Raw genomic sequence first — 14,071 nt, 5'->3', positions numbered from 1 at the left:
AAAGAAAGACGTTTCGGCTTCCATACAGACCCCCTGTTCACAATGAGGCCAATCAACTAGAAGACTCCCGGTTGATTGGCCTCAATGTGAACAAGGCACAATTTAAAAAAAGAAAAGCAAACTGCCTTTCTTCTAAATATTTAATTGGTTAGTGCACTTCGTTTTTTTTGTCATGTTTCATCCCAACCGTCCATCGAACTCTCAATTTCAACTCCATGCTATGAAGAATTGTTGAGCAAACAAGATAAAACCACGAACATGCGAAGAAGGCAAACAAACTTTCTCAAACTCGAAACAAACCATGCAGCTTAAAATTTTGTTAGGAAGTAAAGACCACAAAACAGACAGGACGTGCAGCCAATCCGCACCAACCTTCAGGCGCTTCAGTCGGTGCTTGCTCAGATGTAGAAGTTGCGCATGGTGCTTAAAGAGGGTTGCAGAAAGAATTGAAGAGAGAGAAAGAAGGAAAAAAAAAGCAGAACAAGGTTTCAAAAAATGAAAGAATAGAAGATCGCGTAAAATACACCAATAATCTGTAGTGGTAGAATCTTACAAGGGTTGACAGTAACAACCGAAGGTCTTGGTGTAGAGCATCTGCTGTGGTTACAGGGACGCATGACTAGAACTGCCACAGTGATAAAATTTATAAAATTGTGTCCTAGCCTGGGGCTTCACTATTACGAAACCTCAACACTTTGAAACATGCTTTTCTCCAACCTTAGGGAGTCCTCTGGCAGTAGACGTTTCAAAATGCTACACAGAAAATTTCTACCATGGGGCTGTTCAGATACCCACTTTTGAGGGCTTTGCTCTGAAATCAGTGGCCTGTACCCAGTGGGTTTGATTGGATTCGCATGGCGCAGGCTGTTAACCTCTAAGGAAAGTAAAGTGTCGGGCTGGGTAACACCTGTGTCCACTTAGGTAACCGCAGATAACCAGTAGCAGTGTGATTTTGATTCCATCAAAGTGCTGCAGTATAGTGTGCCTTGGCTTTATATTCAACGAGTCTTGTCTCATTAAAGGGACACTAAAGGCAAATATTAAGTCGACGTTGATTGCTGAAATAGCGATCCAGAAACCTCGTAGCGCTGTTTTTGTGCCAAGGAAGTGCTTATTTTGAAATAAAATCATGTTTTTAGTGGTCCGCATCGCGTTAGCGCGCTTCAAATCTCCCGCCTGAAAATACGACTCTCATACGTCACTGCTGCCGTGCCCAACGTTGCCCGCTTTTACTGCGCGGCCGCCGACACTAGTAGCAGCCGAGCGGATGTAGCGGGACACACAGTAGCAACAACGGCGCTGCGGCAAAGACTTGCTCGGATGGGCACATTGAAAGCCGTCACCAAGTTGCGGTTGGTCTCGTAATCCTCAGTACGAAAGTGCAGCGAGCACACACGCAGACTGTTTAGCACACTGGCGCAATGGCATGACACTAAGCCACTTCGAGCGTAAGGGTTCATTCCGCGGCACCCATTGAAAAGACACACCGGTTTCCTTGCTGCAGCACTGGCGTTGTGCACCATTCGGGCATCCGGCAATATCACACGCATGCGGCATTTTGTCGAACTTTCTGTCAGAGCGACTTTCACGAGCGCGCAAAACACGCACGGCAGTGCGCGATCCCGAAACTACCACTGAGACGGGTGAGGCACAGTTCGGCGAAAACGGAACCTTTGAACCACGCGCGCCGTTCCCCATGGCAACGTCACGGAGGTTTTGTTTTCCATGAATCAAGCGGAAACGAACAAACAGCATTTTATTACGTCTTTTGATGCTCGGAATGTTCTTTTTTTACTGCTGCTAGTTTGATTACTAGTGATTTATTGTAGGCCGACTTCCCTACGTCATCGGGATCACTTCGAAAATGTCCCACTCGTGGCGCTCATCATGTGATACATTTAGCTTAATTTCTCGGTAAGTAGGGCACTGCTGTTGATAATATTGCCGTTTTAGAAGTTGTCATACATTGGGCTTTCACTCTGACATAAATTGTTATTTGCCTTTAGTGTCCCTTTAAAATAAAGAACAGAGTAGAGCATCTTTGCAGCTCATGAACCCAGTGAGAAAAACTTATCTCTTTTATATCTTATCTGTACTTATTGGAGAAGAAGTATAATAACAATAATAATTGTTGGGGTTTAACGTCCCAAAACCACCATATGATTATGAGAGACACCGTAGTGGAGGGCTCCGGAAATTCCGACCACCTGGGGTTCCTTAACGTGCACCTAAATCTAAGTACACGGGCCTCAAGCAGTTTCGCGTCCATCGAAAATGCGGCCGCCGTGGCCGGGATTCGATCTGACGACCTGCGGGTCAGCAGTCGAACACCTTAACCACTAGACCACCATGGCGGGTTTAGCGAAAGAGTGAGAAATATGCACTTACAAGGGCGAGATTTCGCTTGGGTGTTTCATGCATTCAGAAATAACCAAAGTTTTTAAATTAGAAGGATGGAGGTCAGCTGTGAGCCACACTTCAAGAGAGGTACTCAAAATGACTTGTGTTCTCAATGAAATAATAACAAAAAAGTGTTAGAACTAGGCAGTTGATAAAACCAGACCTTTCTGCAAACAAACTCCTATAACTTCACTCATTTGTCACAGCAAAAGCTCTTACTGTTCTACACTCGCTACAACAAAGTACCCATACACTAAAGCGTTCAGTGTTTATCATCCCGAAATGGACAATAATGATGGCTGCTGCTTGCTGAATAGCAAGTGATGTTTCCTTGTTCAGAATGAATTGTTTCCTTGATGTGGATAGCCTGAAAAAATTAATGAGACGAAGGAACAGAGTGTTTGTGTAGATGAAGATGTGTTCTTGCTTAGTACTTCTTTCCTCCCACTTGTTACTTTTTCGTGCTTTCCATATAAAGGATATTTCAGGATCTCTCCTAAAATGCACTGTTGAAAACAACAGTAAGAATTGGGATGGTGGAGCTAAAACTTATAGAGACGAAACATTAACTGATGCAATTAAATGTGAGCCTGGCTACTTTCTTGCGGCTGCGCACTCACACACCGAACACAGATGCATCTTTTTTCGGGACAACTTGCTGATGAAAAGGCAAGAGTAATGTGAACCGTACAAAGGTCACTTAGGAAGCCATTGAGACCCCAGATACCCACTTGAAGACACCTCCGGATATTAAGTTGTATATTAGGTTGTACCATGAAGTAAGATAAGACAGGAGTGCCGACTATGCTGCCGCGCAATGCATTTGCTCGGAACGAACCATGCAACGCCGATGCGGCTGTCAGGCTCATTCCTTTGCTCTCTCTCCCTCCACTCCTCTTCATGCTTTCCCCTTCACCTGAGCTCTAAGCCGACCACTTACAACGTGAAGCAAGATGCGGCGTTGTAGAATGTGTCCCTTCCAGCCGAGCAGAGTCGGCGCTCCCGTCTGACCTTACTACATGAATTGTACATAAGCAGCTCCACATCAATGTGTACTTAGGGATTTTGAAAAAGGTGTCCAGAGAAGCACTCACTGATCTGAGGCTCGTGTAGCCCCTCGCGCAGCATGCGGCGTTGCTCCTCCAGCAGCTGGCGTTGTTCCCCGAGTGATTCCCGGGCGTCCTCAAGGCGCTGAGCTCGTGCCCGCAGGCTCCGCACCTCACGCTGCAGCTCTGTTCGTTGCTCTTCCAGCTGAGACACCACGTCCTCGAGGCGCTGTTTCTCATGCTCCAGGGCACGCCCTCGCTCTAGGAACAGGAACGAAACGCGAGGAAGGATGAGCCCACCAAAGAAGCAAGCACGCTCCAGCCTTTGCACTTTGTGTACAGGTGAAAAGCTCCAAGGTTAAGAGAGGGAGAAGATTCCATGGTTAACTATACTCATGGAACTGCATTATGACGACCACGTGCACTTATGCCAAGGTTCTAAAAGCTATGCTGCAAGCAGTGCACAAGGTGAATTTTGAAACACGGACAAAGGTTTAACGTCAGTTTGTATCATTCTCTTAGGAGAAAAGTTGATAGTAAATCATGTCACAATCTATGGCAGGACATGCAACAGTCAATTATAAGTTTGCAAATGGTGCACCTAGCATGGATATGTGTATGGTAGCTCTTTCTCAGATGAAAAAGGCTGAGTTGGTCATTAGAACTAAGCAAGATAAACAGTTGAACCCATTTATAAGAGACACTGATGTAACAGACAACTTGGTATAAGAGACACCATTGTGCCTAGACCGAAATAGGGGTCGATTAGAAAACGAGAACGTGGTACACCCTGCCTATGAGACATATATGATGGAAAAGAACTGCTCCCCGGAGCATGTATCTTATAAAGGGGTTCAACTGTATAGCACTGGTCAATTAATGTTGCACAGACAGCTCTTTGAGGCATATGCAGCATGTTTACTGAAAACCATGTGCAACGTGGCCCGTGAGTCCAAATCTGGCGTGGACCTCTACCTTGAGCGTGGAGGAGGTCCAGTGCGAGCTGGTTGTGCAGCTGGCTTTCCTGGCGCAGCTCCTGGCACAGATCTCGGTTACGTTGCACCAGGCCTCGGAAGTCTTCCCCGCGGTGCTCCGACACCTCTGCCAGCAGCCGCAGCACCCGGTCTACAGCTGTGCGCAGTCGACGACTTGCACCTGCGGAGCAGATAGGGGGTCAAAGGTGGTGCCTGTTCTACAGCATCCTTTGCGGTTTGAGTCCCTAATCTCGTTCTTGTTTTGCCCGCTGTGTGACATCTCTTGGTATGCGATTAAAATGTGTTATGTCACAGTCGTATGTCTGTCTAACCTGCTTCACGCTACAGACGGGAAACAGCGAGCTGTATTGAGAAAGTGGGCAAGGCTAGAAGTAAAGACAGGTAAGTATATATGTCATGCATCCTCATGTAGTTCAACCCTTCATTACAAAACAGTCCAAGATGGATGGTTCTTGCACATTTACACTCTCCTGTGCTCAGCTCACACTAGAGTTCATGGAATGTGAAGTGTGGCTTCCCTAGGCACTTCTATGCACGAAGGAAGCAGTCCCTAGGTAATATCACTGCCGCCACTACTCTTTTTCTTCCCAACATGTATACAGCAATGAGTGATAGTTTGCACATGTTTCTTAGAATGTATACCTCCCTCACAGTTGCCAATCAAATGCGATGCATGCAGCAGCATTTGGCAAAGCCAGGTACCACTAGTGCGAGAAATGCATCACCGACAATGAGCCAGAGCAGTTCCTTGGAATAGCTCACCAAGGACAACGTCCTCGCCCTCCATCTCTGAGGTGTCCTGCATTCCGATGGCTGAGGCAAACATATCCCAGGTGCGTGGTGTTAGGTCAGGTCCATCCTCGCAGAGCTCCGACAGGAAGCCATCGGCAAAGTCTTCCTTTGAGCCTTGGGTTTGACAGCTCATACCTGCAAGAGCACAACCACCCTTATGAAAAAAAAATAAATTGGCATAGCAACCAAGAACCTTTATTTCATGGAGTTTTTTTTGGTCGGATTCTACTAATTTCTTATCACTTGTACCACTGATTGGCCGACCCCTACAATAGCAGGATTGTAGCTTTATGTGAGGCAAATACGAAGGATAAAAAAGAATGGACAAATGAAAATAATTATTGTTAAATGAACCATCAATATAATGAACCCACCTACTTCAATGAACAACTCTAGCAAACTTAATGTCAAACAAAGTAAAAAAGCACTTTAACCAAAGCAAAAATGGTGACATGTGACCATGCACTTTTGTAATTTCTGCAAATATGCATTAAAAGGCCTGTATCCCTGTACACCTGAAGCATGACCAAAATATACAGTACAGCCGTATTGTATATCTCAGCTTCAATACGATGTGGAAAAAAAAGATGAAAAAGAGTAAATAGCACACTAACCCCCAAGGCTCGAGTAGTCTTCATCAGCAGCCGTGTTGGATGCCGGTGAATCAACGCGCGACAGCCCCAGCTGGCCCAGAGCATCCTGGATCTCCTGCTCAGTGTCCACATAAGTCTTCACGAGATCAGACAGCACATTCAACAGACGCGTGTTTGTCTGTGCCGTGTGCCTGAAATGCAAGTGAGGAAGGAGGGGCCGGGGAAGTGGTGCACAGGTCGTGGAGAAAGAGACTGCTGACGAGACCAGGATTCACACTCTGAAGCATTGCACGAAATGCCCATCCTTATACGGTGTACGATTAGCATGATGCACTAGACGGGGCTCTATGGCAGTTTATGTACAGCCGTGGCCACATTTGAGTAGAGTGCGTGAGCAGCTGGTTTTTGGTCTGCGGGGCGACACCTTGAGGCAGTTTCGTGCTCTGATGTGGTCTGTCAGGAGCATGTGCAGCCTAGTAGTCAGGCTGACCACGTCAGAGCCTGAAACTGCCTCAAGGTGCCGCCCCGCAGAGCAAAAACCAGCTGCTCGTGCGCTCTACACAGAAGTGGCCCCGGCTGTACACTCTGAGGACACTGCTGTTAAATGTTGCTGGATGAGACACATGTAGCAAGAAAGCCACAAATTGAGAATTAGGTGTGGCTTTGCAATGCACATGTATTGGGCCTTTCGGAGAGTGTGCTGAATGGCGTGTCAAGCAGAACTGTACGTGTTCATAGAGATTAACTGAAAACGGAGGACGGCAGCAAGCAGAGGATGGAAGATTCACAATAAGATAAAAGAAGGAAGGTACAGAGATATGATAGCTATAATGTCCTCAACCGCGACAAAGAGTCGAACCATAAAGATGGCACATCTTTCCAGCTAAGGAGCTAAAATGAAAAACCAACATAGCAAAGTTTCAAAAGAGCTACCTCTGAGCGTCAATTTGTCCTTGAACTACCGTGAAACCTTACAAACAAGATGGGTGCACACGGCTCTCCCTGCTGCCTGTTCTACCTCTAGACAGCCCATGTATGCTTTGTTTAGCTCTGCACTTGAAAGTTCAAGGCTTGCGTACATGTTTAAGACGTCTGGTAGTGTCAGACACGACATGGATTGCATAATGTAGAAGCGTGTCTGTCGTGCATAGCATTTTCACTGTAAACAGATGAAATGCTAAAAAAGAGAGTTGGCCAAGTTATCCTACGAAGCTGTGTATGCCATCAGCTTTAGGGCAGGTTTGTTTACCATGTGCCATTGTGCATGTCTTGGAGCATTGCACAGTTGCTCTATATATATAGACTCCACGATGTTTTTCTGCTCAGCACAAGAAACATGCAATGTCTACAGCTAAAGATCCCTAGATCACTCCCGCACCTGTCATGCTTCTTCTAGATGGTAATTTAGGTTCCCCTGTCTCCCCCAGCAACATTTACAAAGTGACACGCCCAGTACATGTGCAGCTTGATGCATCACCATAGCAGCGCATGTCAACTGATGTGACAGCTCCGCTGCTCATTTTTACGTTATGCTCTACAACTATATGTACGTGATGCGAACATAACACAGTAAAAGCTCGTTAATTCGAACTCGAACATGACTATAAAATTGTTCGAATTAAGCGGAGTTCGAATTGGCGGGCGGGCGCTAGAATGAACGGACGTCGTGCCAAACTGCGCGGGCAGAACCCAAAGAAGCCACCTCTGGACTCGTTATCGCGAATTAGGCGCTACTACACATTTGTGGTAGGTGATTTCATAAATTAAGTTCGTGGAGCTCTAACAGAGAACAGAATTAATTGATCAGTCAGTGATACGCTAGAAACAAGCAGCGACATGCATTCATGTGAGCAGTGAGCCTAAATGCCGAAATATATGATGCTATTTATGCTACAAAACATGTTCATTTACATGGCAGAGTTAACACAATCAAAATTGAAAGTAATCAGTAATTTGAGTTTGTCTTTACTTCTTCTGTCATGACTCGATGAGCATCGTTTGCAGCTTGCCCAAGAGCTCCAGCGCAGCGTCAGAATTCTCATCTGTGGAGAAATGCTGCTGTTTTGTTGTTTTGCATCTCTAGTAAATTTGGTTTGGTTTGGTGTTGCAACACATTGTGATCACTGTGGGCCGACTTCTGTGAGGAGCAATGAAAGCCAGGGGGCTTGCAGTTCGAATTAACTGTAATTTCAAATTAACCAAGTTCGAATTAACAAGCTTCTACTGTACTGACAAATGAAAGAGGTTACTCTACAGACTATTTTGTTATGTCTACTTCCATTTTATCACTAAACAGGTTCAAGTTTTCGTACTGTAAGGTGAGTTTAGTTAGTAACATGCCTTAAAACATGAGAAGGTGTGACTAGATGAAAAAAATCTATGCCCAAGCTTTCAGTCTGTTTGCACTTTGTCCAATGGCAATGCATATACAAAAAGTCGCAGCCCCCACCAAAATATGAAATAAAGAATATTTCAAATAAATCAGGAACTGCTCTAGGAAAGTAACACCGGAGGGTTGATAATGAAATAACTCTTTGCTACACTGTATACACTTCATGGGACATGAAGGCGACGCTGCTAGAAATAGAAGCAAAAACATGTGAATGGAACAATGCTCTAATGTATCTAAGAACTGACATCAGACACGATCCCAAGCAGAAAACTTTAATGAAACAATAAATAATGTTGCAAAAAGTGTAAGAAAGTAAAAGAAAAAAAGCGATATAAACTAGAAACGCCATCATGAATTGCACAACACCACAACAATGCCATGGCACGATTGTATCGTGGTTACGATTATAGCACTCAGCAAAAAAAAAAAACCTTACAACTTGAAATACAGGTTGAAGCCACTGTAGCAAATCAAGGAAGCATTGCCCTCTCCTTTATGCAGCAGCTGATCATGAAAAGTCCTGCCCATATGCAAGTAAACTCACACCTGTACTGATCACTGATATGTTCAAATTAAAGAGGCACTGACACCCGTTTTCGCAGCTGAGTTTACTCTGTCGTACAAATCTCCTGTATACAGATACAGCTCTGGCCAAGTGTGAAGCTCAGGAAATGCCGATAAGATATTTTAGCATTAAAGTCAATTTTTACGTGGCGCACCTACCAACATCGTCACTAATGTTACGTCAAGCTACAGTGCAAGTTCTCGTAACTTCACGCAGCAATATGGCTAGTTGTGATGATGTCAGGTACCAAAACATACAGAATGGGTGCTCACACGTCGCTTTCTTGACTGACTGCTCTTGCAGTGTGGTCGCTGTGGTACAGCAGACCCATGAAGTGAGTGAATGGACTCGAACTAGCGCTCTATAGTCGTGTGTGAACGTGGATACATAGTCAACGTTTGTGATGCTCACTCCTTCTTGCAAGCTGCTCTTGCTGTTGAGTGAGTCGTCTTCAGACGCACTTGCGGCGGGGTCAAATGCGAGATAGTTCGCAAGGCTGGCAATCTAATAACCTTGCACTCTGCCTGATTCGTTACCGTCATTAACAGCTGCTAGACAAAATTTCGTCTGTTGACTGCACACTGGAGCGGCCATGTAAACGTCGCAATATCTTGCACGACCACGTGATCAGTAGCTTATACTGTGTTGTGACGTCAGGATACACTAGGAACCAAAACTAGCTTTTAAAGACATGTTGTAATTAATTTTTCAGACCATGCTCAAAGCTTACAAGTAATTTTTCTAGGCTTTTGAGGGCTTGGCCTTTCATTTGAAGCAAAGAAATGACAACTGAAAAGTTTTGGGTAGCACCCCTTTAAAGTGAGCAAATTAGAGCATGTGCGAGTCATAATGCAGCAAGCTTCCGTTTTGGCTAGTGAAGTATTTCTGGCTAAACTACTGCCACGAGGTCGTGCATGACGTAAGCAGTAGCTCAACCCATGTTTCAAATTATGAGGTGGGCTCTATCTCTAATGTTGCAATGGGGACGAATTAGTAAGAAAAGCAGGAAAATGAAAAGGAAGTGAGGTGAAATTTTTAATTAGGAAGTGAAAAAAAAAAAGGAATAGCCATCTTAGGTTCAGCTGCAGTGGTAAAAGAGAAAACCATTTGCACAGAACAAATTTAGTGAGACAAGTTCAAAGGTCAAAACACACATCCCACCAAAATCTTGAACCGCTAAGAGTGCCAAGAGCTGTGACATGCATAAATCCCCAGTGGCAAAAGCATGTGACACTAAGAGGATGAAAGAAAATAAGTAAATTAAAATAATAAAAAAATAAGCTGCCCTTTAAAAGTGTTTGTGGTGTGGAAAAAAGAATAGCTTAGATAAAGACTAAGGACAACAGACAGCACAAAGGCATAGTTATTTTATGATTTAAGAATCAAGATTTTTTTTTCTTGGAGTCAGTGCTAATGCACGATTCACCAGTGAAACACAGAAAAGGCCACTTATACGTGATAGGGTCACCAGGATCAGAAACAGCATGCGTTTTGCAGGTTACAGTGTAACAGTGACAAAGTACACTTTCGTTTTATTGATCCATGTGACTGAGCACACACACCAACCAGCCCTAATTCACAATGTTTTTTTTTCTTCTCCCAACAAAATTACACTGAAAGAAAGCTACACAGCAAAGCAGTGCAACATCAAGGAAGGAGCCGACGTAATCACACACGCAAGAAGGAATCGGGTGAAAGCAATGTGGCTGCTTTCGGACCAAGCTGCTCATGTGTAAACGGAAAGACGGAAGCATTGCAGCACAGCAAACTTTGAGACCACATAGCAGCACAAAGCAATGCAGAAGGCAGTGGACAAGTAAAGAACTGTTCTCGGTGACCCACAGGCTCAATGTGCTCGCCGTTCCCTTACAGCAATACCCGTGCCATGCTCACCTCTTTGCTTCATCCGAAACCCCGACCGCGTATGCATGAAGGGCAAATCTCGTGCTTCTCAATCCCTTTCTAACAAGCAACAGCTTATGTGCCTTCTCCGTAGTTTTACGTGTCATCATCATTACCATCAGCCTGTCTACGCCCACTGCAGGGCAAAGGCCTCCCCCTTCCACGTTTCTCCAATCAACCCGGTCCTGTCCTTGCTGCGGCCATGTTGTCCCCGCAAACTTCATGATCTCATTCGCCCACCTCACTTTCTGCCTCCCCTCGTGCACTTGCCTTCTCTTGTAATCCAGCCCGTTACTCTTCATGACCAGCAGTTATCTTGCCTACGCGCTACATGCCTTGCCCATGCCCATTTCTTCTTGATTTTGACTAAGATGTCCCTAATACACGTTTGTTCCCTAACCCACTCTGCTCCCTTCTTGCCCCTTGAGGTTACACCTATCATTTTTCTTTCCACGGCTCACTGTGCCGTCCTCAATTTAAGTTGAACTCTTTTCGTAAGCCTCCAGGTTTCTGCACTGTAGATAAGTACCGGTAAGATGCAGCTCTTACATACCTTTCTCTGGAGGGATAGCGGTAAATTACCATTCATGATCTGAGAATGCCTCCCAAATAGTCTCCACCCCATTCTTATTCTTCTAATTACTTCTGTCTCATGGTTTGGATCTGCCCCAAGTAGGCATGTATACGTGCCATATTTCAGACTGCTAACAACAGCTTCATAAAGGAACAAAATGACTGAAAAAGCAACTGTTGTTGTGTCATAAAAACATATCCAATGAAAAGTATCTCACACTTGAGGAAGCTACGTTTCCAAACCCTGATATTGGTAGATAAATGTTTCCCATTTATCATTAATTGGTTATCATGAAATGTGGCCAAGAAGAATGTCCTTGTGACCTTGACAAACGAGTCTATATTTGGAATAAGTGTTGTCAATTGGCAAATACTTTTAAAATATTTCCACGAGTCTCCCAATCCCTCCCTTACTTCTCCTGTCACAGGTACTAAAGCTCTTTCTGCACAAGCTTTGTGCCCTTGATGATAGCCCCAATATTGACAATTGTATTGCTATGGTCTGCAAGTGTTCGAAAGTGGGTTAAATGGTACTGTAATGGAGCGTTATAAAGCTGCAGTGCACACAACTAACAAACATAATCCACTTTTGATTTAGATGGGATTGAGAAACACAACTTGCTGCCCCAATGCAGCTTGTGCACTGTCTGCACACAACAGCCGAGTGCAACACCAAAAATATGCGCGACCCTGTGTTTGCAGCAAAACCAACACAAACGATAGTGTGTGACTAAGAATGCGTGTTAGTAGGAGATGCCTAATCAAGAAGAGAGAATGCTTAAACTGCAACTAGGCAAAAAAAGAAAAAAAGGAGAAAAGAATAACAAAGTTTAAAAAGAAGAGGGCATTACTTATTAAATGCAATCTCTGTAGAAAATATGCAAGATGTTTCGAGATGTATGGTATAAATGCTGAAAAAAAAAATTAGAAGAAACCAATAAACGTCGAGTTTGGAAAATGCTTCTCAGCACATCTTATTTAATACTTTATAATATTTTATATCGTTTAAATGTGCATCTTCTTCATGCCTAACATTCTCCTGCTCAAGCAGTGCTGATGAATCATTACGGTTTCCACATTATACGGATACCATTTTTTGTTCATTGCCAAACTTGCGACATTTAACATTCACAAAGCCCACATGACGGGGCATCATCGTGAGCTTCGTAATTTCACACCTTTCTTCAAGCTTTTTTCAACTTTTGCTTCACATTCGCTGTCATCTTGCGCTGATTGAATGTATCCGTCCCTGCATGAGCATGTAGGTTAAGTAAATTGAATAGAATCAAATGTACTAACACCTTCAGGTTTTGTTTCTCTTCTTAAAGCTCTGATCACTGGAGTTTGTTGTGAAATAACAAATGCTCGTTAATACAGTAGAACCTCATTGATACGTTCCCGCTTAGTACGATTTCCCGGCTCCTACGCTCGAAATCGCGAAAATTAAAAATAACCCAATACAGCTGTGTGTAATACGTTCCAGTTAATACGTTCCCGGAAAATACGATTATTCGGCAGTATCGTTCAGCACCGCGGAAAAATGTGGTCGTATAATACGTTTTGTACTCAGAAACTCTCATTCAGGAGTGGAAAAAGGGCCCTCTCGTGTACTTGTGAAGCAAGAAGTGGCAGACAGCCACCGTGCGGCGACGGCAGCTTCTCCGCAGTGCCTTTCCCCCCCTCCGCGCTTTCTTTGTTTTACACAACTGTCCCCTCCGCGTCTCTTCTGAATTGCTCGAGCGTCCCCTCCATGTCTTCTCCGAATTGCTCGATCGCCGCTCTCTGTAAACCACACACCGACCCGAAGGCAGGCGGCGACGCTGGCCGTCAAAATCTTCAAACGGCTTGCCGTGGAAATGCACATGCCGCAGCCGCATCGCCACCGCTGCACAACACGCCGCGACCCGTAACCGTAGCAACGCCGCCATTGTGCCCAGTGAATATGGTCGATAATTTCCCCCACACTTTTCTCCTGGAGCGTATTCTTTTTTGGGTTGCTGCGCCCGGCGCAATTCCATTCGGCATATTTCTTTGGCTGGGCAATTCTGCCTACCAGCGGGTCGTCAGAAGCTGCCGGAAAAGATTTGTTCTGGAAGATATCTGGAAAGTTTGTGGTTATCAGATGACAAAACGAGACGATGCGCGCTCGCCGTCATCTTTCTGAGGACTCGACAGATCAAAGTGCGGGTGCTTGGAGACTTCACCTTCGGTTGCTATTACGCCAGGCGTTATCTTTTAAAGCCCGTTCCGCCGTGCGAGATGGTGCGATTACAAGTGGCGGCGAACATAGCACATGTCTGAAGTTAAGACAGAACGCAAACTGATCAGCGCGAGTATGCGACGTAGTATGCAATTGCCACGAACAGCTGTCGCTTTCGGGGACGCTTATCACTTTCGCGAGATTTCGCATATTGTGTTGTACCACGATTGTTACGTGCACTGCAAAGAGTTGAGCTTGTTAAGCCTTTAGCGGGGCGGATTTTTCTTCACGGACGGGGCAAGTCACGCGTAATCATGCGAACGTACGTGATCGTATCCCAAATGTGTACGCTCAAGAATATCACTTCTGCTCCTCGGCAAACCTAGCGCCATATTTCCAAGCGGCAATGCAGAAACAACCGACGCTCATGCGGCGCAAAGTTTCGTCTGCTGACATGGTGGTAGCGTTTCTTTAAGTTTACGCTGGTTGTCACAGAGTTCGGTTTTGCAATATTCGGGTCGTCTCGGTATTTCAATACACGTGACCACGACGTTATTTTCGGTCAGGACTGGAACTAGCTGGCTGACCTCTGGCTGCCAGTGAGATGCTAGGA

General features: G+C 44.9%; 1 protein-coding gene across 4 annotated transcripts in view; it reads right to left on the bottom strand.

The window, feature by feature from the left end:
• Nucleotides 1-14,071, bottom strand: part of LOC119386978 (pericentrin) — a 133,397-nt gene that overhangs the window by 51,913 nt on the left and 67,413 nt on the right. For all 4 annotated transcript variants that reach the window (XM_049413315.1, XM_049413317.1, XM_049413316.1 and 1 more), the window contains 5 exons: nt 5,848-6,017; nt 5,204-5,368; nt 4,422-4,601; nt 3,495-3,707; nt 373-423 (listed from right to left, as the gene is read on the bottom strand). In XM_049413315.1, the coding sequence (XP_049269272.1) occupies nt 373-423; nt 3,495-3,707; nt 4,422-4,601; nt 5,204-5,368; nt 5,848-6,017 (779 nt within the window). The remainder of the gene's footprint in view (nt 1-372; nt 424-3,494; nt 3,708-4,421; nt 4,602-5,203; nt 5,369-5,847; nt 6,018-14,071) is intronic.

Source organism: Rhipicephalus sanguineus, chromosome 3 (genome assembly GCF_013339695.2).
Source record: "Rhipicephalus sanguineus isolate Rsan-2018 chromosome 3, BIME_Rsan_1.4, whole genome shotgun sequence".
NCBI classification, from domain to species: domain Eukaryota; kingdom Metazoa; phylum Arthropoda; class Arachnida; order Ixodida; family Ixodidae; genus Rhipicephalus; species Rhipicephalus sanguineus.
The sequence above is the reverse complement of the archived record's forward strand: the minus strand, read 5'-3'. Positions and strand labels throughout refer to the sequence as shown.